Genomic DNA, 23,231 nt, shown 5'->3' with positions numbered 1-23,231 from the left:
ATGCTGTTCTATCTATTAAAAATCATACTTTTGTCCTTCTTCTGTACAATTAGCATTCTCGAGATACAAGGTTTTGCCCCGAGAGCGATGATATGATAAGCAGTTACCGGCAGAGACTGCTGCGAGCTGAAAAGCTGCTGCAATTGGTGCTGATGGAGGAGAAGCTGCTTCTGCTGCTCATTGAGGAACCTGACCGCACTGTAAAAACACACACACACATAAGCAGACTGCACCCAGAAAGCCATCGCCAGCAAATTATGATGAAAGGCAAATTTCCTACAGCCACAAAGTGCTTTCATCTGCAATCACAACAAATCATTTCCTATTGTAAATACCCTTTATATATAATGCTTTTTTAATAAACCTTTTAAATTTTATCTTTTTTATACCTCAGTTTTTGCTGAATTTTCACCCAAGCACTAGCCGCCTCAACTGCCACCCTGTTAGCTGGACTCCAGCTATGTCACACACACATACACAGACACTTCCTCCAACATGGGAGATTGACAGATGCCTGTGCCGGCTGACATCGTTCTGTGTGATGAAGGCAGGGAAACCGACCATCCCACCCACCCAGAGAGAGCGAGGCCTGGGCTCTCTTAGGACTCCCAGCCTTGGATGACTGAGACATCACCAGGTACGGAATGTCAATTAAAAAAAATAAATAAATATCTTAAATATAACGGTAGGTGTAACTTAAAAACTTTACCTAACTGTAGCTCTTTCTACGTTCAGGGCATTTCAGGAAGAGAATACAACTACAGTACAACAAAGGCCTTGAGATCACTTAAAGTGGATTTTACGTTTAATAATATATATGTATACGTATAATTTATACAAATAACAAGACAATATAAAGCATTTCACAAAGAATCTACACCTAGTATACTTTATAGCACTTTGCAAAAAGAGCTGATAAATGGAAAGGGACAAGGACAGGAATGAAGCTCACACACACACACACACACACACACACACACACACACACACACACCTCACCTGTTCTTTGCAGTGGTCACGCTGCTGCAGGGAGCACAAGCGAGAGAGACAGAGAGAGAGCAAAAAGAAGGGTTGAACATGCATGCTATTCTAAGACACATAAAAGCATCAGCCAAACAAGCAGCTGAAAACCATCCTCAATCAAAAGCACACATTTGTCTTTGAAATAAGGACAGGATACAAATCTGAAGGCTCAACACTTTCTCATTAGCTTTCTGAAAACTAAATCCCATTTTTTCCCTTAAATAAATCACATAAAGCATGCACAAAATCACTGAGATCTCTCTGAGATCAAGAGAGGAAAACTGCAGCCTTGTAAGCAAGATGCGATGTAAGGATGCGCCTGTTACAAAAGAGGGAGAACTAGAGTATTAATAAAGAATTCTATCAGCACAGAGGAGACTTGGATGAATGGATATATTGCGTTCTAATTTCTGCACAAAGATTTGAGCCAAGGCAAAGTCTAAACAAATGCCCGGCTTCTTTCTGCCTGGTCCTGTAAGCCATGTGCCACTCTTAAAGGGCACACAAGTGATTTATTCTGAACCTTGCATCTATTTCTGCAGGAACATATTGATTTCTTTAGTTTGTAGCTGACCAGTATTCACTAGTGCGTGTGAATGTTTATAGACACCGATGGGGTAAATGTAGCATTCAAAATACGTTATACTTTTCTATGAAAAAGAGTGTCATTTTAAAGGCCTTTTCACACCACAGTCACCTTCCACAGTGTGTGATGGCTTTTGTGCCTTTTAGCCACCATTTCTATTTGATAGAAATTAAGGAATGAGTTTTTTTTCTTGTTCTTTACTGTGAATGTTCCAGTATGTTCAGACACTGCACGTGGACTGGAGAGAAAAATAATGCCACCAAATGAGTACAGCACAAACAGCAGTACACTCAGTATGATGATGATGAACTACACCTCACATTAGTGGACGTACCTGTTGTTCAGGGAGCTGGACAGGGGCAGGGAAGTGGTGCTGATGGTGGAGGGGTGTGGCAGGGGGCTGGAGTTTTGCCCCAGGCCGGTGGAGGTCTGAATTACTCCGTTCAGGGCGCTCACGATGCCACTCATGGCAACGTGGCCGCCCTGCAGAGCTCCAATTATGGAGCTGGGATTGGAGCCGGGCTGCAGGGACACACCGTTAACCTGCTGCTGCTGGGGGGGGCTGTGGGCCACAGAGGGCGGGGTCGAAAGGGAGGAGGTGCTGCTGCCACTACTATGGCCACCAGACAGGAGATCCTGCACCAGCCCCGGGAGGAAGAAGAAGAAAATAGGCATAAGAATGTAAATACGATTCCTCTGACTCAAAAAAGAGAATTTAACAAGATGTCGTTTTCATAAGAAATCCTAGTATGTCAGAAGAGTATAGATTGAGTGAGTATTACAGAAACTTATGTAGCCTCCAACACGTAAATAAGTAAAAAGCAGCTCCATCATCAATTCAGACAGATCAGTAGAGTTTGTTTCTTCCTTGTTGCAGCGTCCAGCTCTCGCTGGATTCTTTCGTCGCCCACCGATCCAAGGAGAGTTTGAGCCTCTTCAAAAGGCCACGGCGTAATTTTACGAGCTGCCGTCGTAAGTCAATTGTGATCTCTGCTGCAGTTGGAGATTTTACAGATGGAGTGTTGGTGCTGGGCGTCTGCGTTGCATGGCGTAGAGTGATGACTCTCTCTGGACAATCAGCGCTCTCCTAGGTTTACACGCCACAGTTTAGTCCCTACTCGGCTCGCTCTGAACCACGAGAGAACAACGATTAAAAAAAGGAACCCGGTTTCAGGACCAGGATCAAATTTGCCTGATGCCAAATAGAGTCGCGCAGAGTAGCTATCATAAAGTGCTATATGTTGAGTCCCAATTGCTGCTTCACTGCAACCACTGACATACGAGGTTTTCTTATGACAACGACAAAGAAACATTACAACATCAGGCAGGAGATATATCCAAACTTTCATAAAATAATTAGCATTACACAACCTGCCTGCAGGAGGTTAAAGGAACAATCAGTTATTTTAAACTCCAAAGATATTTCTTCATTGAGTTAAAACAGTCGTTACACTGACACGTAGTGGCCTGGATGCATCAGAGATTCTGTACTAAAGATATGTATCATTTTTGAACACGGGTGCTTTCCCTGTATGGGGGACCAGCTCTATGGAGCCTGAACAGTTTCCACTCATGGTTTATAAGTACATTTGATTCTTCATCTCATGTAAATAGGACTTATTGAAAAAGTAAAAGTACTAATTGTTTACAATGATTAACATTGCTTGCTGTTTTTGGTGTCGAAAAGAACTTGTTGCTCCTTTAAAAGTTAACAATGTCAACATAAATCAAGCCGTTACACTATTGTAAGACTATAATGTTGTACATAATAACACTTTGACTCAACTAAACAGGTGCTCAGTCCCAGCAGATCTCATCTGCAGAGCAGGGGTAGAGGGAGTTACCTGAGTGGGCAAGGGTTGAGAGGAGTCTGTTAAAACACTGCTGCCTAGCTGAATGCTCTTGCTGTTCAGCATGTCTGGAGGAGAGAAAGATTTTGCAACTTCACATGAGAGTGGTGAGCACAGAGGCTAGAGCTGGGGGAGGGAGGCTGCACTGGACAGTGCAGAGGAGGGGGGAGATACAGAGTGAGTGAGTGTAAGAGGGTAAGAGTGGCGTTTTTTTTTTGCTTGTGCTTATGATGGTAATGTTTGGGTGTGTGAGTAAGAGTGTTTTGGCCTGAGAAGCTGTCCTGTATGTGTGTGTAAACCAAGGGTGCCCAAATGTTTCGTTTAGGGACAGGGAAGGGGGCGACGCATGACGTTAGCAGTCTGCAGGTAATGAAAGTTAATATCGATAAAAGAAAAGACGATGCAACAACTTTTTTCCAAGTCATTGACAAGATACATCCAGATACATGGTAAGTAGCACTTTAATTTTTTAAAATCTGATAAGTTCAAAAAGACAAAAAAAACCATGGGTGAGACACATTTAAAAATGCTATTCAATGTTTTGGGTGCAATGAGGTTTACTCAGGATTTCAAATGATGTGCTGCACTAAAGCCAATTGAAACAGGAGCAAATATGCTGTCTATATTCTGAGAATTTTTTTTCCAACATTCTGCACCCATTTAAAGGTGGTAGCAATTTTTAGACCACTACAAAGATCACTTAAAAATAATAAGTGGACATATCAAAAGAAATGTATTTTTCTCCACAAGTGAGTTTGCGATTGAGGGGTAGGGCAAAAACAAAACATCCAGTGGACTTTGGGCAGCCCTGGTTTAGGCAATGTTGTAAACCTTATTCACTTTTACTAGGAATCTGATTATAATCTGTGTGTCTGGCCCTAGTTAGAAGGCTCTGTCTGGCTCTGTATCTGCACTCTGCTGCCCTGAGTGTGTAAGGCTAACCTGCGTGAGTATTGCTGGGGTACAGAGGGGAGGAGACCGTAGTGGCGGTAGTGCTAGCGGGGGTGAAAGGCACAGAAAGCTGAGCGCTCAGCAGCTGCAGACGCTCCTTCTTCATGGTCAGAGAGCGGATCTGGTCCTCCAGGCGACGGTTCTCCATCTGCAGCTGGTGCAGGGACTTCAGCATGCCCAACACTGCATATACACACACAGGTGAAAAAACCCAGGCATGAATCTGATACCTCAAAAGCTCAACTCAGATCAATACATCACAAAGTACTACCATAAAAGACCATTCATGTTTCTGTGTCAGGCTACTGTGCCCTATGCTGTAGCCTGATGTGCATCTCCCCACAAAAGTAACTATGGGTTGCGTTGATGCAGAGAGAGGACGAACATAGATCAACACACTTAAAAATTATGTTTCTTCAAGTGTTCTCTGTTAAATATTGTAGGTCCTATATAGAATCCTCAACACCCGAAGAACCTTTTGCATCATGAAGGAGTTCTTCACATTGGGGAATGTGCTATCGATGGTTCTATACAGTATCTTTTAGAAATGGGTTCTATACAGCAGCAAAAAGGGGTCCTCTATCATTACAATGTCAAGTTTTTAACAACAGAGGGATCCATTTTAGGTGCCATACAGAAGCCTTCTCTAAAAAGGTGCTGTATAGAATCATCTATGCATCATTAAGGGGTTTTTCAGAATGATGGAGAATGTGCTAAAGAACCCTTTAATCATGCAAAAGTTCAGGTTTCAATTCAGAGCCACTTCCTTTAATAAAGTACCCTTGTAGAACCATAATTTTTAAGTGTGAAATTAAAGCGAGGAAGTCCAGAAACATAAGCTACTCCTCTTCAGGCTATAAAAAAACAGACAGCAGCAAATTCATGTTGAGATATTTCCTCAGGCATCGGTTGGATGTCACAAAACAAATTAAAGGGTGAAACAAGGGAAAACCACAGAAACCTCTGGAGAAAGAAAAAAAAAAACACTAGGGAAAAATTGCCAGCATTGTATTTGTTTCTTTCCTGGCACCGCATGTAAACTACGCTCTGTTCCAAATACCACCCTACCCCCTACATTGTGCACTACTTATGCTGGAGGAAGATATGTGAGATTCAACCCTAGTGTTGTGGCAGTGTAATTGCACAATAAAATATAAACACAACTGCGTAGGGCACTTGTGTTTATATTTCCAGTGTTCAGGATAGTATTTCACAAAGCTTTCTCAGTTAGCCAGATAACTTAAGCAAAATGTGTGCACTGTGCAATTGGAGAACAGCTCACAGACATTCCTATTGGATAATCCTGCATTTTTAGGCTTATGGGGCTAACGAAAAAAAAAAAACCTGCTTTGTGGCTCAAAACAAGCTGAACACAAACTAAACCAAATTCCAGCACAAACTTTAAGAACCACAGACGAGTATTAAAGGGCACCTTCTACACTGGCAGCCCACCACTTCCTGCTGAGGCCCCTACACTCGCTCTTCTGTAACACTTCCCCCCAGCAGCCAAGAGTATTTCCTCTCACACTAAATCAACAGCTGCTCCTCATAAAGAAAAGCCTCTGAAGCTCCATGTTCTACATCTGACCTAAACACAGCTAGGTTTCTCTCTCACTAAAGGAAAGCCCGTCCTCAGCACCCCCCCAGACCAGAGAAGTAAAGTGAGGAACAAAATCCTGATGAGTAACAGAGCTTATAATTACTGCTGTAAATGCAATTAATTAATTGGTCAATGAAAAGAAGAAGTAGCTTGTGTCGAAATAAGCCCCGGCACTGGATGCAATTAAAGACCTCAAATGATCTCGTGGCTTGTTTGACTGACACGCAGTGTAATGGGTCTTTTTATGACTGAAGGTGTAATTATACATAAAGAAGAGGGATGTATGGACTCAATTATCCTGTCGGAAATACAGAATATCTAATTTAAAAAAAATTTAAAATAGAAAATAAGCCCTTGGAGGTGAGAGATGATTCAATAATATTTTCAAAACATAAAATGTAGATAAGTTTGTGATCATATCTCTGAGGGAATTACTATCTTAAATACAATATCTGACTAAACCTGTGAATGAACGATCACTGATCTGTAAAAACATTTATCTACACAGCCAACAAAAACAGAGATAGCAGTGAGAAGCACTAAATTATCATGTGCTTTCACACGCATGTGTAACAAATAGGGCTGTAATCATTCAATATACATTTTTAAAAATAAATAATATTCATATTTGCATTAAGCATCAACAAACAAAATGCACCTTAAAAAAAAGGTTGTATTGACTTAATCCCAATTTTATAGGGTGTTTCTTTGGGTGACTATATTTTAAAATTCATATTTCTTTTTATATATTTTTAAATTATTATAATTTTAAAAACTATAATTTTTTTGTAGTGCCCTTGTGCTTTAAAGACTGCTGCAAATATGTATTTTTATTACTCCTATGTTTAATAATTATTTTACCTTGTATTAAACTATTCAGAATACTGTGCTTGAAAAGCAATCAGAATAGGATACACTGTTCAATTTTATTATGATTTTTAATTACAATTATAGCCTTACTGTCTCCCTGAAAGCACTGACTCCATGTCTCCATTTCAGTAAAAGAGATTTGTGGTAAATGTGAAACCAGCAGCACCACAAGAATGTCAGTTATTATTTATTTGGCACAGGCCTTTATCTTTACCGTCTCCCTGCGGTCCCTGCTGCAGGAGAAACTGCTGGCCTTCGTTCCACTGTCTCTCCAGCAGCTGCTCGATGCTGGTGGCCGCTGGAGGTAGCGAGTCGGAGCTGGAGCCCAGCCCCGGTACCAGGGGCCCTGAGGGGTCATAGCGGATGTGGAGTCCGCTTAACGGAGAGCTTAGACCACAGGAGACAGACACACACACACAATACTGTTACTATTTAATACACAAGATCAGCATAATGACTGTACACAAAAAGAACTCTAACCCAAAAGGAGCCCTTGTGCACACAATGCATTAATTCTTTCATTAAAATGCATTAAGGTGATTGGTTTGTAATCAGACTGGGACTCATGCCAAAGGCCAAATTCCAGCCTTGCTGCCTCTGACATGCCTGTGAGTCTGTCTGCAGTCGGGAGGACGTTTCTATGTTGAGGCCCTGATTTACAGAGGGAGTGATCTTCCAGAAAGTGTTTTTTGCCGCTTCTGGACTAGTATCTGACTGAAACTGCTCTTTCCTCAATTTCCAAACACTATTGGGTCATTACCAGCACAAAATATAAGAGAGAGAGTGTAAGAAACAACATACTGGATTAAAAAAAAATCACCAAAGATAAACCTAATAATAGTTGGATCCTGGCAAAAATCAAATAACACAGTATTTCTGATATTTTCTGATAGCAGCACCTTTACAGGGAGGCAGTAAGCAGTGTTTGTTACATTTATATTTATTAAAAACCCCTTTAGAGGACGTTAGTGCAATTGTTTGTTTGAGTTTATTGAGAATCACTCTATCCCAAAAACGCAATTATTTGTAAAAGGCAATTAAATGTCAGGTTGTTATTGTTTTTTTTTTTTTTTTTTAAAGCAAAAATTATAAAGGCTCTGTTTTACAAAAAGTTCAATATTTCAAATAGCTCAAAGTTTCAATATTTTGTGCCATCTTCACCATCTACACAAACAGCAGAAAGCAGTCATGAAAAGCCTAGTTCAGTGAGAAAGCCCTAGTCTGGACGTTCAGTCTCTGACGCCATAAATCTCAGGATGCTCTTGTTTAGACAGACAGTGATCTGTGTTGTTATGAATGCGTCCAGCTTTGGGGCTTCCCCAGCCGACGTGAATCCGTCTCTGAGGAAATTAGAGCGAGGCACAAAGCGCTCATAAATCTCCAGCAAGCGAGTGGCGAGCCGTGAGAGCTCTGGCACGGATCAGAGGGAGAGAAACAGCTAAATATTCACAGTTCAAGAGCAGGTGTTGACCGAGGTGGAGGGATTCCTGTGACATTCCTGGATTCTTGCCATTCCTCCTCAGCTCAGTGAGGCACACAGGTACGGACACGCACGTGCAAGCTAATGTTTTGGTCTCTTAATGATACTTTTGCCACAGATTCTTCTGTAAACTAATAAAAATTGCATTTCTTTTCTTACACCAAGAACTTTAAAATAGAGATAAAATTGTATATGTAATCTTTATACGCGTCATTTACTAAGACAGCACTGAAAACTGTGGCTTTTTAGAGTTATACTGTAGAGGATGGAAGCATTTTTGGAAACTAAAACGTGTACTAAAAAACCACATTACTTGAGCATCATTTAGTTTAATTCAAATTAATTAAAACCAAGCAAACGCTGAGCTACCAAAAGCAGAACATACAATAAACCTGATATACATTAAAACATCTCAACCGAACAAACTCCTTCAGAATAAACTCATTAATATGCTTAAAATATTTACAAATATTTGCTGAAATTACACAAAAATGTCCCACAAAGTGACATGACATATTTAACAGCTACTTTCACAAATTAACAGTATCTTTATCAATTTTAAATCTTATGCGATGATTTGAACAAGAAACATTATTATACTCTGCTGACGTTCCTGAGAACGGTGAGAGAGAGAGAGAGAGAGAGAGAGAGAGAGAGAGAGAGAAACCCAGACTGACTCTCCAGGTTGGAGGAGGGGGAGGGATCCAGCACTGGAATGTAAATAGGGGGCTTACCGTGGGGAAAGGTTTGCTTTTGGTGGGGTTCCTCTTCTGGGGAAGCCAAACCCCCCATCCCCCAGCTCCTGATCTGAAAGGTAAACACAGTGCAGAAGATAAGGAGCCTAGCAAGGCAGCGCTGGAGGATCCTGGGAAATTGGGATTTAGAAACAGAGAAAATTTGGGAAAAATGGGAAAATAAATGGACGTCTCGGTCCGTTAAAGCGGTCAGAAGAACTCCCTCGAAGAAATCCATCTTCAGACTGAAGTGTCTCTGGCTCCAGCTGCACACTGACACCTCCCCAGTGTCAGACACACACACACACTCTTTCTCTACCCCCTCCTCTCCCTCACTTATTCTTGCTGTGCCTCTCTTATGCTCTCACCCACTTTCTCTCCAACCATCCTCCTCCTCTTTTACCCCATTTCCCGCCCTCTTCTCCCTATTTTACTACCTCTTCCCTCTCCAAGACACTCACTTTCTCGTGTGCCTCTCATGCGCTTTTCCTTCCATCCTTCTCTATCCCTCTACTTTATCCTTCTCTAATGCCTTCTCCACAGATCCTGTTTCTCCATTCCCACACACACAATCTACCTTCTCATTCTCCTTTCCCTTTTACGCTCTAGCCTTCATCCCTCTCTCTGTGCATCTTTTACAGGCACCCCCTTTCCATTCCTTTCCTTCTCCTTCCTTCTTCCCCACTTGCTGTCCTTCCTTACAATCCATGCTATTCTCCTTCTCTATACCTACATACTCTCTCTCTCTCTACCCCTCCTCCCTCCCTCCCTCTTCCTCTCTCTCCTGATGCCCTCGCCTGCAGGCCCCACACCAGTAACCGCTTTTCATTTTCTGCAGTGAAAGTAATGAATCACATATGCGCTTAAAGCCAAGCACTAACCCTCCCCCTCATTCTTCACTCTCTCTCTCTCTCTCTCTCTCTTCTCCCCACCCCCTTCCAGCCAGTGCTAGCCAATCTGATTTTCTCTTCCCCCTCCTTCCTTTTCTCTACACACTCTCGCTGTCCTTCCTTCCTTTTCCTTTTTTGTGTTTTTTTTTCTGTTTTACCACTTTCCAGCGTGGCCGCACCTCCGGCACACGAAGGCCTGTTCCTCCTGACCCCCCACTGGGGAAAACACTTTTCCTCTTTTCCCCCACCCCCCAAAAAATGCCGGATTCATGGCCGGAAGCATCAGGAACACTTGACTGGACCGTGTGTGTGTTTGTGTGTGTGTGTGTGTGTGTGTGTGTGTGTGTGTGTGTCTGAATGATCTCACTAGCAGAACACCACCATTAAAATAGATTTGGATAACTCAGATGCACCTGAAGCTACTGTGTTATACTCAGTGTCTATCTGTGTGTATGTAACAATACATATACACAGATACATGCGCACACATCTGGTGAGTGATTATATATTCTACCAAAACGACAATGATAAAATTTGTTGTTTTCTTTTTAACACAGGCTTCCATTGAAAGTTGAGAAGGTTTGTTTTTTTTTAGTTATATAATTATTAGATACAGTGACAATACACACACACACACACACACACACACACAAATAAAAGAAAGTGGGAAATAAACAATAAACGTTCATTAAAGTGGAGAGGCGCATGTGCAGTGTGTGCAGGAGAAACTGTGGAACATTAGTGGCTCTATTCACACATGCGCCGACTACAATTTTACCCAGAGTTACTAGTGCGCTGGTGGGATAAAGTCTGTGTAAAGTCTGGGATGAATGTTAGCAGAGTTTTCGTTCATACATATGCATATTAACTGCATTAGCTACTGTCTGTCACCACAGCTGTCCAAAATTTAACACAACTTTAATTTATGCTCATTCATTTATTACAAATTGGTCATGGATGCAAATAAAACAATCATTAAATCCAGGCTGGGACTGAAGTTTGTCATTTGGTGATGCCCACCATATAATCACCAATAACCATCAACTACTCTTTTTCCTCTCTGTTCTGCAGCATGTAGTCAGTCAGTGGACTTTAAGTACTAAAATCCACAATATGCTCAGAAAAGCATGTTATGCATTATAATGATTGTCCTAAATCAGACTACTACCTGTGCAAACCGCAGTCGAACCAAACAACACGAGCCCAGTTTGCCCCGCAGAGGCCTGGGCTTAGCCTGAAGGAAGGCTTCAGAGACAGAGCGGTGATTTTTTTTTCCTGTTTTAAAGGAGTCCTCTTTCTCCTATTGTTAGTTAAAAGACCCTCTGACCTCTCTTTGAGGAGGGGCCATGACCGATCCATTAGTTCTCAGAGGCCATGTCCCTCCCCCTCCACACACTTTCAAAAATAAAGGATCCTAACAGGTCCTTGGCCTGCGGTTCTAGGAAATATGTTTAGTAATTTATTCAAGCTCTGCCCATACATTTTTTAATAGCTACTGTTAAATAGCTATTGTTGTTTAACAAGTATTTTGTTGAAATATAGAAATGTATGGCATTTTTCCACCGGTCTGTGAGGTACATTTTATCATTGGAGTGACCTGTAATGGACCCAAGCTGTATTTGGCTTCCCATTGTCTTTCGGGAACCAAAAGCGCTGCTGGAAGTTTAGGGGCGGAGCCAGAAGCAGTGCCGATCACTTATTGGGTAAATGCAATTGCCAGAAAATCATCACTTGATTCACACTAAGTGTAATACCAAGGTTTGAGTCGTTTATCAATGGAAAAGCAAAACAGACTGCTCTGATAGGTAGGCTGTTGAGGTACACACCCTTATTTGCATAGGATTAGTGGGGCAGGTCAGGATTAACAATCTAAATTATTTTCTATGTACCTGAAACAGGGTTCCAGCGTTCTGCGTGAAACTCTTCAGTGGTCACTACTGTTTTATTGCTGTTTTTTTTTTTTTTTTTTTTTTGCTGTTAATGCTGTTCACATTAGCATCACATGAGATAATACGTGACCAAAACAGCATCCATAATCTCCACATTACATACACTTTATTCCACTGGTCAGAGTGCATTACTGACTTCAAGTAATTATTTTGCGTGTGGGGGAAGTTAGAGTTGTCTGCTACACTTTCTCAATAGGTTGAAGAGGATTTTATTTTCTACGTTGGTTTTATCTAAGCTTGTCTAACCCAGCAACAACAGTTACAGAGAACTAATTTGTGGGCAGAGCACAAAGAGTTCAGCGCATGCAGAACATCTGCATCAGGTGAAGGAACATTTACCAAAATTGTAACAAATGTTATTTTTAAAAGACTAACCCACATAAAGATTATTCTTAAGCTGCCTCTCAAAAATGTTTAGTGACAATGATTGTTAAGAGTGTACTCTTACACAAAAGCCTCCTTTTTCTGCAAAAAAGCCTGGGTTTAGAGCAGAGAAAGACAGAGAGATGGACATTGTGGAAGATTGCAGGAGGAGATTACTGGAGACTGTGGGGGACTGTGGGAGGGCTGAAGGTGATTGGGAGCCTCCTTAACTCTGGGGTATCCCCACTGTGACTCTGCCACAGTCACTGGTGAGATTAATGAAATGTTTGAGTGCAAACACGCTTCATTTAACAGGTATGCACACACTCTACTCCACTGTCTCGGGTAGTTTTGTTCTCTCTCTCTCTCTCTCTCTCTGAGATTTCGAGGGTATTCAGCTGACCACACATTCCACAGACATAAGAGAGCAAGGAGAGTGAAGACAACGGACAGATGAGAAACAGAAGAAAGTAAAGATAGAGCTGAGATAGTGACCTAGCCACGATCCACTGAGCTAAAAAGCTAGGTGCATTACTTTCCACACAATCCTTCATTTAATTTAGATTACTAAAACAGAAATTTAATTCATCCAATTTAAAGTATTTTATTTAGACATCTACAGCTACTAAAGCACTGGTGGTATATATATTATTGGGGTGGGAATTTAATTAATTATGGGCAAAAAATTTAACGCATTTTAATAACACTTTGCACCATGGAAAGTTTCTCAGTGCATGAGTTCCAGGCATACAAATTATAACGACACACAATGTGATGAACATGATGGAGATGACGGAAGAGCCTATGCTGGTGGATGGGAAATTTAAATACAAGAAACTTCCAGATGGAAGTACAAACAAAAATGTTGTTATTTGCACTTGATGCAGGAAGGAGCTTGCTTATCACAGGAGCACTTCCACTGTTCATTACCACCTCAACACAAAACATATTGGAGCTAGCGCACAGGTCAGTAATGTTAACAGTACAGTGATCCCTCGCTACTTCGCGGGTTTTTTCAAGGGGGCTTTTTTTATTATTATTTACATGTATTAGACTAGGCCTGTAGGTGACAAAATATATCATTTACAAGTATTTCTTACGTACAGGACATGTATTGTTCATGTCCACATCCGAGTGAAATTAACTTGCACTAAATCAAAGCTTAGGGATTACTCTATTAAAGAAACTGGTAGGATATCACATGTTAGTTCCAGCTGAAAAATATTATAGAATGACTGTTTAATGCAAAGGGTGGGTTGTTAACAGCACAGGGAGGGTTTTAAAAGTCCAAATACTCATTAAATACATAAAAAAAAAAAAAAAAAAAAAAATCTTTCCTCTACTTCGCAGAAATTCGTTTATCACGCGTGGTCTTGGAATGCATCCCCCGTGAAAAACGAGGGATCACTGTAAAGCAAACAGTGTCACCAGTCAACCACATGTCAGGGTTCACATTCAGAAACAAAATGTCAAAGTCCACATCAGACCAACTGACCAATTCAATGGTAGTAGACTGGTGGGAAAAAAAAAAATATATATATATATATATATATATATATATATATATATATGCACACACACACACACACACACACATTTCATTCCTTGTTATATTGTACCAGTTCTGATTTTCTTCAATTTATATATACATTTATTTTTTAAATGTATTTATGCTTTTTTTTTGTTCTGGAAAATGACAATTTCAAATAAACGAGGCTTTTGTCTGATAGAGAAGATACAAAATAGAGCTTTAAAATTTCATCGGCAGATACGATCAGATCAGATGTAGCCTCATAACACTGGCATTGATGACAAAATGTCCACACTGATAGGGTCCTATTTTCTATTTTAAAGAGACAGAATGGGTGAAATGAGTGCGAGTGCAAGTGTGAGTGTGTGTGTGTGTGTGTGTGCGCTCACCTGCTGGAGAGTTCTCTGATTGGGCGATAAGGGCAGCCATAGCAGAGTTTGGGTTCAGTCGGTTTCCGAACATGTGGGATGGTGCCAGGTTAAAGGGCCCTGGTATAGAGTTTGACTGTGGCTAGAAAAGAAAAAATAAACAGCAAAATAAACAAACAGATAAATAAATAAACAAACAAACAAAAACAAACACTGGATTTTTCTTTCCTGCTCCTTAATATATTACATTTAGAAAATAAAAAAGAAATTGTACATAAGTGTGAGCTCTGTGTTTTATTTTTTTTCACTTACATTTATGTTGTGCTTTTTCCACACACTCAAAGTCTACAGAGGGTGTATGATGTAGGATATCTAAAATATGTGTAATACAGTATTGTTACCTATATTGTTATAATATTTGAGGGAAAGAAACATTAAATCACAAAATAAATAAATAAATAAATAAAAACTTAACAATAATAAAAACCCCAGCATCTTTCAAAGAAAGTAATATATTACAGAAAATACATGAACAATGAAAAAAAAAATCAAAACTAAATTATTGAATTAAAAGAAATAATTTAATACATTTTCTTCATAACAGTATTTAGCTGAGCAACAAACTAACTGAGTTATTCAAATTTCTGGGGGGGGGGGGGGAAAGAGAGAAAAAAATTTCCCAGCTAGATAAATAGTGAATAGTGTGCGATAAAGAATTAATAAAAGAAAAGTGTGTGTCTTGTGGGGGTGCAATAGTGGTTTAATAAAGCCCCTCGCAAGCTGTATTTCCTGTGACCATGTGCTTCTAACGCTAATTATTTAATCCAATTAAACCATTTCCCTAATAAGGACGAAGAGGAGGAAAGGCCTGACAAACCTTACGGAAATAATTCTGAGCTTCTATCACAATTAAAGTTTGATTGTGTGCTCATAAATAAAATAACAGAAAAAATTAAAGTGAATTAAATTAAATAATATATATATGTGTGTGTGTGTGTGTGTGTCCAGTTCATTTAAAAAATGTCATACACTTTATGGAACTAATTAAAACCCCCTGACAAAACTATTTAACTGTACAGAAGCAGTGGGCAGAGAAAAGTGTCCCTGCTTATTCAATGTATTGTTAATAAAACAAATTTAGTGTAGTTTTAAAATTTAAATTAATTACAACCGTATTATCCTCATAGAAGTATATAGCTCACAAAATTTATCACAATATTGATATATCATCATCATCATACCGCCTGCTTCTACATTACAGCTTCTAAATATTTAGGCTGTGATGGTGATCTCCTTCTCCTCACATTCCTGGCTGACTGCGTAACTCTGATCCTTCATTCTTTTCCCTTTAGAAACGCTCTGCCCTTGCTCTCACTCTCTGGGTCCGGGCCTTTGGCCAAATGTGTCGAGTAAAGCCTCACAGATTATGAATGGAGCCGATCGCAATCCAAATCAGTTGCATAATCCTCCCTGGAAAAGATGCCTTTGCTGTAGATTTAAAAATCCTTATCTCCAACATAATCTTGCCATTAATCAAATAATGTAGGTAAAATCTAAAATAATATATTAGCAAATTAATAAATATTACTCCTAAAATAGTGTGATAAAATTGTTAAATTTCCTTAAATTAAAATATTAACGCAGAGCTTTCATTAGAGGATAATGTTTTTATCTGACAAAAAATGAATATTACTAATACAGAAGCAAAAACAAACAGCAGCCTCAACATTTATTTTTAATGCTTGGCAGGTACAATAAGAGCACAGCAAATGATGGAAAGCATAATTAACCCTTTCTTAAAACAAATTTTAAATGAAATGTAAGTGTAAAGTTTTTTTGTCCAGTCAATATCCAGGGCTACAATATGAGGTGCATTTTAAATAATTCTAATACAATGTTTTAAACATAAAAAATGTATTCAACTAACGTATATCGTTTTCTCATATGCCAGTAATTAAGACAGAACATTTGAATCTAATTCATCTCCATCATGTTACCTTAAAAAATGTTATATTGTTTTGATGAAATCAGATTTCATTCCAATATATGCATTTTAGTGATATTTATGTATCAGTGTCAACAACTGCAGGTATGTAGTTAAAAAATAAACCACTCCATAAGGGTTGGATTTAGTTTCTGTAAGCTTTGAGGCACAGATCTTTGTTTGACCTAAACTGAGCTCAGACTGAACTAAATCTGACCCTTTGACGTTCACCTGCCCACGTGTCAGAGCGCTCTGCCAGAGGGACGAGACTGATCAGCAAAAAAAAAATATTGGCAATAGTCAATTTTAGAGCCACACATGCTCAGCTAGTGATGACAGAATTTACTATTTTTCATACTGGAATCACAATTTCATATATTTATATATTTCTTTATATGGAACTATTCAGTCTACGTTATCAACAATAGCATCTTAAGCTATAGGCATAATTTAAACATAAATAAATTAAAGCAATATTAAAAATCTAATAACCTGAAAATCCAATAAACAATTTTAGATTATCTGATTATTTCTTTTCATGAAGCATAAGACAGCTTTGTTGATAATGTAGGCTGAAAACATTCAAATACCACTACCTACTATGTATATGAAACACTCATTTATTAAAAAAAAAAAAAATGCACCACATTCGTAACTAATCGTACCACAATTTTAGTTTTCAAATGATTTGTTTTCAACATTTAGAATGATATGACTATATACTACATATGTCTAGAATGATTGACTATGTTTATGTAAAAGTGGGAAAATGTACAAAATTAAATTTAGCTTTGCAATTTTAATGGAGATAATATTTTGTCTGGGTTTCCCACGTCCCACAGGCACTTTTCTCACGTTTTTCACTCCATTTCATCGTCTGATAATGCCTCCTTGGCTCCGCCCCTCAGCTCCCTTCTTTCAGCAGTGTGAGGAGAAAGGGGCGAAGCAGGGATATGAGAGAGAGAGAGAGAGAGAGAGAGAGAGAGAGAGAGACCCTTGCTGCAGACTGTCGGCTCATATCACGTCAGAGCAGAGCTGAATAACCCTGAATAAATAATATCGCACTTGTAAATTTAAATGTGACTATTTTCTAGACATTATGCTCCAACTGAACGGATGGCATCTCAGTAAAACACAGTACTTAATCAGAATCAGCAAAAACACTATACATTTCCTGACAATTTAAATGTGACTTTCAAAAAATAAAACTAAAAATTGTAGCTCCAAAGCACTTTGTTCAGAATTGTACAGAACATTTAAATGCGATTATCTATTAATCAAAATATATTTATTTACAACTGATGTCACAAACCAGCTTTACAGAATTATCAATAAATTAAGCTCAGTTTGTCTTCATCTGGAACCTTTAAAATCACTTTAATTAAAAGTGGTGAATATTAAATTTAAACAAAATGTAAAAAGTAAACTATGATTGAGTATTTTGATATAAAAGCCATGAATTCAGCTCTTGTTGGGCATTGTGGGAGGTCAAAGTGTGCGGAGGGGACGGAGGTGTGCTGAGGTCTATAGTCAAAGCTGTGCTCTGTCATCTACTAAAATTCTCTCAGCCATGAGGGAGCTTCTTGGAGCTTACTTTAAGAAAATAAGAAAAAAAAAGAAAAAGGATATCATTTTGGATATAATATAAATTGGAAAATTGGAAAAAATATATATTACTGTTTCTTCTGGTTTTAGTGGACTTGTAAGCTAAAATAACAACAGTTCACACCCCTTGATTATGATGAAGGAAAACAATTTCTTAAATGGCGTATCAGTTTTAAATCCCTATAAGCTTTTAAAAATTGCTACAAATTATTAAACTAAACTGTGTATTTTTATAATTTATTATATGTACAATGGACAAAGCTAAGGTGTAAATGAAACAAACTCATAATTTTTTTTTTTTATCTTTTATGCAAATAGACACTTCTAAAATTCTGAGGTTAAATCTCAAACCACTTTATCCCTGTTTAGTGCAGTAAACTGAACTGTACACATGTGGTTAAACTCCTAAAGGTGCTGTGTCAGACATACTATGCACTGACGAGGTGCACAGGCCGCTGTATTAATCATTATCATGAGGCCGGGAAATACAGGTCAAACTTACATCTGCAAACACACACACACAGTTTTAAATGTCCCCATGTTCGGGACACAATTGTCACTTGTTTTTAAGGACACGCTCTGTGTTGTGTGATTACCAATAAGTGACAGATTTGAAGAACACTATTATTTCCTATTAAGTCCTTTATTATTATTATATTTATAAATGTTATAATAGGGACAGTGTCATATATACAGCAAAGGCCATGCATTCTACAACTGCCATGACCTAACATCTAAATAAAGAAAGACAAAGAAAAATGGTAGAAACTCTGAAGAAGAAGAAATAAATGGCTACATTAACCCAGGGTGGCATTTACACCTACGCTCTGCTTAAGATGATCAGTATTTACACTGATTAAGAGCTCCTACTATTATTATCTCTGTACCAATTCTCACACTGTACAATGATCCATATCATTTCATGTAAAGAGATAATTCTGTGCACAATCAACCACCAGGAAGGTTTATAACCTCAAAGTCCTGTTAATTAAACAGTAAAATTAGCACACAGACATTAAAAAATATTTTTAATAACCTTTGGCTTTTAACTGTGAGATTTAGAAATCAAAGTTGTGTGTTGATTTAATGTTTGGTGATGTACTTCATTGTGTGTGGAGAAAACCACAGCGCTTCTTTCTTCTGGATCGCCCACATGTCACCTATCTCTAAAATAATTAGGGTATTTGGCGCAATGTCATTGACATTTGGTTAGAATAATATTTGAAGAATATTTCAGTGGTGGGATCTTTAAATAAATGTATAAATGCTCACAGTTGGAGACTCTTAAAAAATTCAGTAGACCTTTACTCATCTGAGTCATTTTCATGAGTCATTCATAGTCATTTTTATTTATTTTTCCCTTGGTCATTATTGATGTCATTTACATACATATTTTTATTCATAATTTACTTTATAACTCTATAAAATACCTCTGTACATTTCCTCACCCCTCTTATTTTTGACTGATGTAGATTTGTTCGTGAGAAATGTTTCTTGTCATTTTACTGCTGCAGTTTGCTTCAGGATCAATATATTCTGATCCTGTTCTGGCTGGAGACATGTAGAAACAACTCATTAGTGGCCCTTTCACACATGCACGCTAATCCAGAGCTGTTCCGGAGTTTACCCAGAGGAACTGTGTGTGAACGCGACCACCCATCACAGACCTTACCAGATCTTATTCTCCTTGCGCACTAGTAAAGACCCAGGAGAGCACATCTGATGCAAAAAATCTCCAGCTGTGAGTTGTATGTGTAAAAGACCACTCCTGTACATCTCAGGACCCGATACTTCTGAATTTCTCTAGTTCATGTGTGAAAGAGGCGTAGGTATTGAGACACAGTGTCAGTGTTTGTGTGTGTGCGCGTGTGTGTGTGTATAAACACTCACGAGTGTGGATGTGGTGCTGGTGAAGGAGGCTGGAGGGGCCAGGGAGGTGAGGCTGGGGATGGTGTTGACCACAGAGGTTTGGGTCGAGAGCTCAGAGCTGGACGCCGATAAACTGCCCCCCAGCACCGCACTGGGCAGGGGGCCGGCTACATCACTGCTGCTCGGGTACGTCGCTGTAAAATAGGAGGAGAAAAAGCATTCTGAATACAGCGAGACATACAGCACAGATAAAAAGAACACAGGGATCTACGTAGATCATTACATAATCACCATATGGGATTTATACCAGCCAATCGCAATTATTTAACATGGCATATTTAACATGTCCAGGCTGACCCTCAGAGGAGCGCGAGAGGCCCCTTCAGCCACAAAAGAATGAATGGCTCGCAGCGGTGAACATTCACTACAGGAACAAGGCCACATTGTTCAGTAGAGAGGAACCACGTGAACCCATTTGCAGCGTCGAGCACCAGCCAGTCCCATACATCCACAGAAAAATATATCAGTGCTGTCCAAAAGTAAAACCTCGTATATTCAACATAGCAACTTCAGACCACAGGTATCCAAACACTTATGCATTATAATGGACGTCCATCATGACAAGCTTCTAATCTAGATCATTTAGGAGTATCACAAAATAATTCAGACAACGTAAAGCCTGTTATATTAAAGAAGAAACATATCAAAAACAGAGATGTTATTTTTAAATGTCCTGGCTAAATCTAAACTATTGTTTTATTTATATATTATATATATATTTATATATTAATATTTATTTATATATTAATCGGGGATTCATGCTGAGAGTGACTAGACTGTTGCTGGCTTACTAAATAAGCCTTCTCGTTCGCACTCCAGTTTAATTGGAATAAAAAGGCGCAAGGTAATTCCTTCATAATCCATTTCAAACTCGTGCCAATCCAAGTTAATGTCATTACTCAACGTGGAGACGTCTTTAGCAGTATTTTACATAAACTCCACTGCAAAAATCACATTCAATCATTTTGATTTATCAGATTTACAACATTATTTAGCATATTTTTGCCTCTGTACTTGCGAGTTAAGTGTAAAACTTTGAAAAGATTTTATGTAAAAAGACACACACACACACACACACACACTCACACACACAAAAAATAAAGATATTCATTAACTAAAATCAAGAATACCGAGGACCACCACAATCAACACCTCAGTGCACAAATGATTAAAATGATCAAGATAAACAAATCTGAAGATCTGGTTAATAACTAACATTTAAAAAAAAAAAAAAAAAAAAAAAAAAAAAAAAAAAAAGGTCAACCAATGAGGCATTTGATTAGAGTTTACAAGACACAGGTGGCCAAACAAAGCAAGGACACAGCTCTTTGCTATCTGATGAGGATTGAAGCGCATGATCGATTAGTCCTTAAGATCTCCTACAAAACCCCCTTATCAAATCAGGGGACAGAGGGGAAATTTCAAATTAGATTAAGCAGCATTTTCGAACAAAGCTGCCATCCCCCTGCTGCAGAAAATCCATCCAGGTTCGGAGAGAGGTTAACTAGGAGGCCTAGGGCCTGACCGTTACCCTCACAACTGAATTAAAGAGGATGTTCTCCACCCAAAAAACTGAAATATTCACTCACTGACTCAGGCATTGGGGTTCTGGAAAGGACTAAATCTTACCTGAGAACTTTGTTGAGCAGTAATTCAATTAAACATTGAATATTAAAGTGGCTTATGATGGTAGAAGGTATTTTAATCTAGATTAATTAAGATTCTGAGAGTATGTTTAAAGAGTGCAATATTTAATTCACGAGCTGCAGTTTTAATTCTAGCTTATTAAAAACAACGTCTTTTTTAAATAGAGATATTTAGTTTCTGTTTCAGACCAATGAGAGGCAGCGGACATGATCACAACCTCAAATGACCGTCCAGTGGTCTAATATTCAGCTCTCAGAATTACAGCTACAGCTTCATGGCCTTGGTTATAAACACAGGACTTCATTTATAAAAAAAAATAACCGATATATAAATCACAACCGCGAAATCTGTCTGATCATCGGATATTTTCCAAAAACCATTCAGACCTATCTGACAATGCTTACTTGCAATGTTTTGTTTTTTCAAAACCCACACCAAAATAAAACCAATTCATTTGTACCATTATTGTCATCATCATCATCATCTCAACAAGAAACTGGTATTTAATAACTGCTCATTATCCATCCCTCCCTCCAGAAATAAAAAAACACAACAGTGGCAGTTTCCAACTTTTGCTAATGGGCTTTGGCCATTTGCCACTTTTGCTTTAAACAAAGTATACATCTTACATTTGATGCGCACATGTATAAACACACGGAAAATGGCAAGAAAGCTTTTATGCCTCTCTGTGAGAACTGCTCAGAAGTAGACAGTGTTATGAGGATAGTGCTATGTTTACAGACTAAAACAGATAGCATTATTGTTCTGTTTCTGCCCTCAAACTGACTTTTTTTTTTTTGCACACAAACTGCCCCATGTCCAACGAGCACCATCATTACAACCAATCTAACGTAATAACCAAGTGAACAGAGCAGGCTGTAGTGCATTGCTGCAATTACAGAAGTAAATGCATGTGTTCTCCAGCAGCCTGCGAAAGTATCTGGACGAACGGGGAACAGAAATGACTGGCTGGGGTGTTCGTCAAACTCAATGTTTAGATAACATGTGGAAAATATTTAAAAAACGTACTTAATAACATACATTATACCCAACTATTCTCTACCAATACGTACAGCAGTGTCTGAACTCAAGGTATTGGTTGCTATTGAGTGTTGACACTTTTGCTTTATTTAATTACCCAAGTTACATAGCAACTAGGCGAATCATATAGCAGAGGAATTCCTTTATACATATTTATCCTGACTACAGTAATGTACGTGGACCAGATATGTCTGGCTAATATCTCATTTGTTTAAAGAGGACATACAGTGGAACCTATATCTACGAACTTGAGCCGTTCCGTGACCCGGTTAGTAAGTACAAAAGTTCGTTTCTCAAGTCAATTTTCTCCATTTAAAATAATGGAAAAGCAATTAATACATTCTAGCCCACCCCGAAATTCACACTTTTTGCACTAATATATGTTTATAAAACTCTCAAATTAGTAAAAGAAAAATGCATGTAGCAGTACTAAAAATAAAAAAGAAATACAATGGTAACAGTAATAAAAAAGAAATAAAGTTTTAAGAGGTTACATATCGCTACCTTGAAGACATGACGACTGGCTGGAGGAGTAACACAGGCACTGGCTGTATGACGGGAGGTGGGGATGGGTGGAATAACGAAGAGTAGGTGGGTGAATGTGGGGACGAAGCATAGATACGGCTTAACTTAGCACTAATTTTGATGTCTGCTATTTACACTAATGCTAACTTGCTAAAACTACAATTTGCTAATCTTAAAAGCTCACTCAAGTCTGGGCGCGCTAGGACACTCGCCTATTGGGGTCAGTGGCCATTTCCAGCAGCCGGCTCCCCATTTATAAAGTCACTATCAATGCTGATAATGATCCATGCATATATCCTACTATA

General features: G+C 38.8%; 1 protein-coding gene across 5 annotated transcripts in view; it reads right to left on the bottom strand.

Moving 5' to 3' along the window:
• Positions 1 to 23,231, bottom strand: part of mllt10 (MLLT10 histone lysine methyltransferase DOT1L cofactor) — a 62,012-nt gene that overhangs the window by 4,102 nt on the left and 34,679 nt on the right. For 3 of the 5 annotated variants that reach the window (XM_066659994.1, XM_066660159.1, XM_066659918.1), the window contains 9 exons: positions 19,675 to 19,847; positions 14,217 to 14,337; positions 9,095 to 9,167; positions 7,095 to 7,267; positions 4,402 to 4,593; positions 3,454 to 3,527; positions 1,944 to 2,245; positions 1,000 to 1,023; positions 108 to 198 (listed from right to left, as the gene is read on the bottom strand). In XM_066659994.1, coding sequence (XP_066516091.1) covers positions 108 to 198; positions 1,000 to 1,023; positions 1,944 to 2,245; positions 3,454 to 3,527; positions 4,402 to 4,593; positions 7,095 to 7,267; positions 9,095 to 9,167; positions 14,217 to 14,337; positions 19,675 to 19,847 — 1,223 coding nt within the window. Of the gene's footprint in view, positions 1 to 107; positions 199 to 999; positions 1,024 to 1,943; positions 2,246 to 3,395; positions 3,528 to 4,401; positions 4,594 to 7,094; positions 7,268 to 9,094; positions 9,168 to 14,216; positions 14,338 to 19,674; positions 19,848 to 23,231 lie in introns of those variants that run through there. The other 2 variants (XM_066660076.1, XM_066660245.1) reach the window with 2 other exon arrangements.

Source organism: Hoplias malabaricus, chromosome 1 (genome assembly GCF_029633855.1).
Source record: "Hoplias malabaricus isolate fHopMal1 chromosome 1, fHopMal1.hap1, whole genome shotgun sequence".
NCBI lineage: Eukaryota > Metazoa > Chordata > Actinopteri > Characiformes > Erythrinidae > Hoplias > Hoplias malabaricus.
This window is presented reverse-complemented; position numbering and strand designations above follow the sequence as displayed.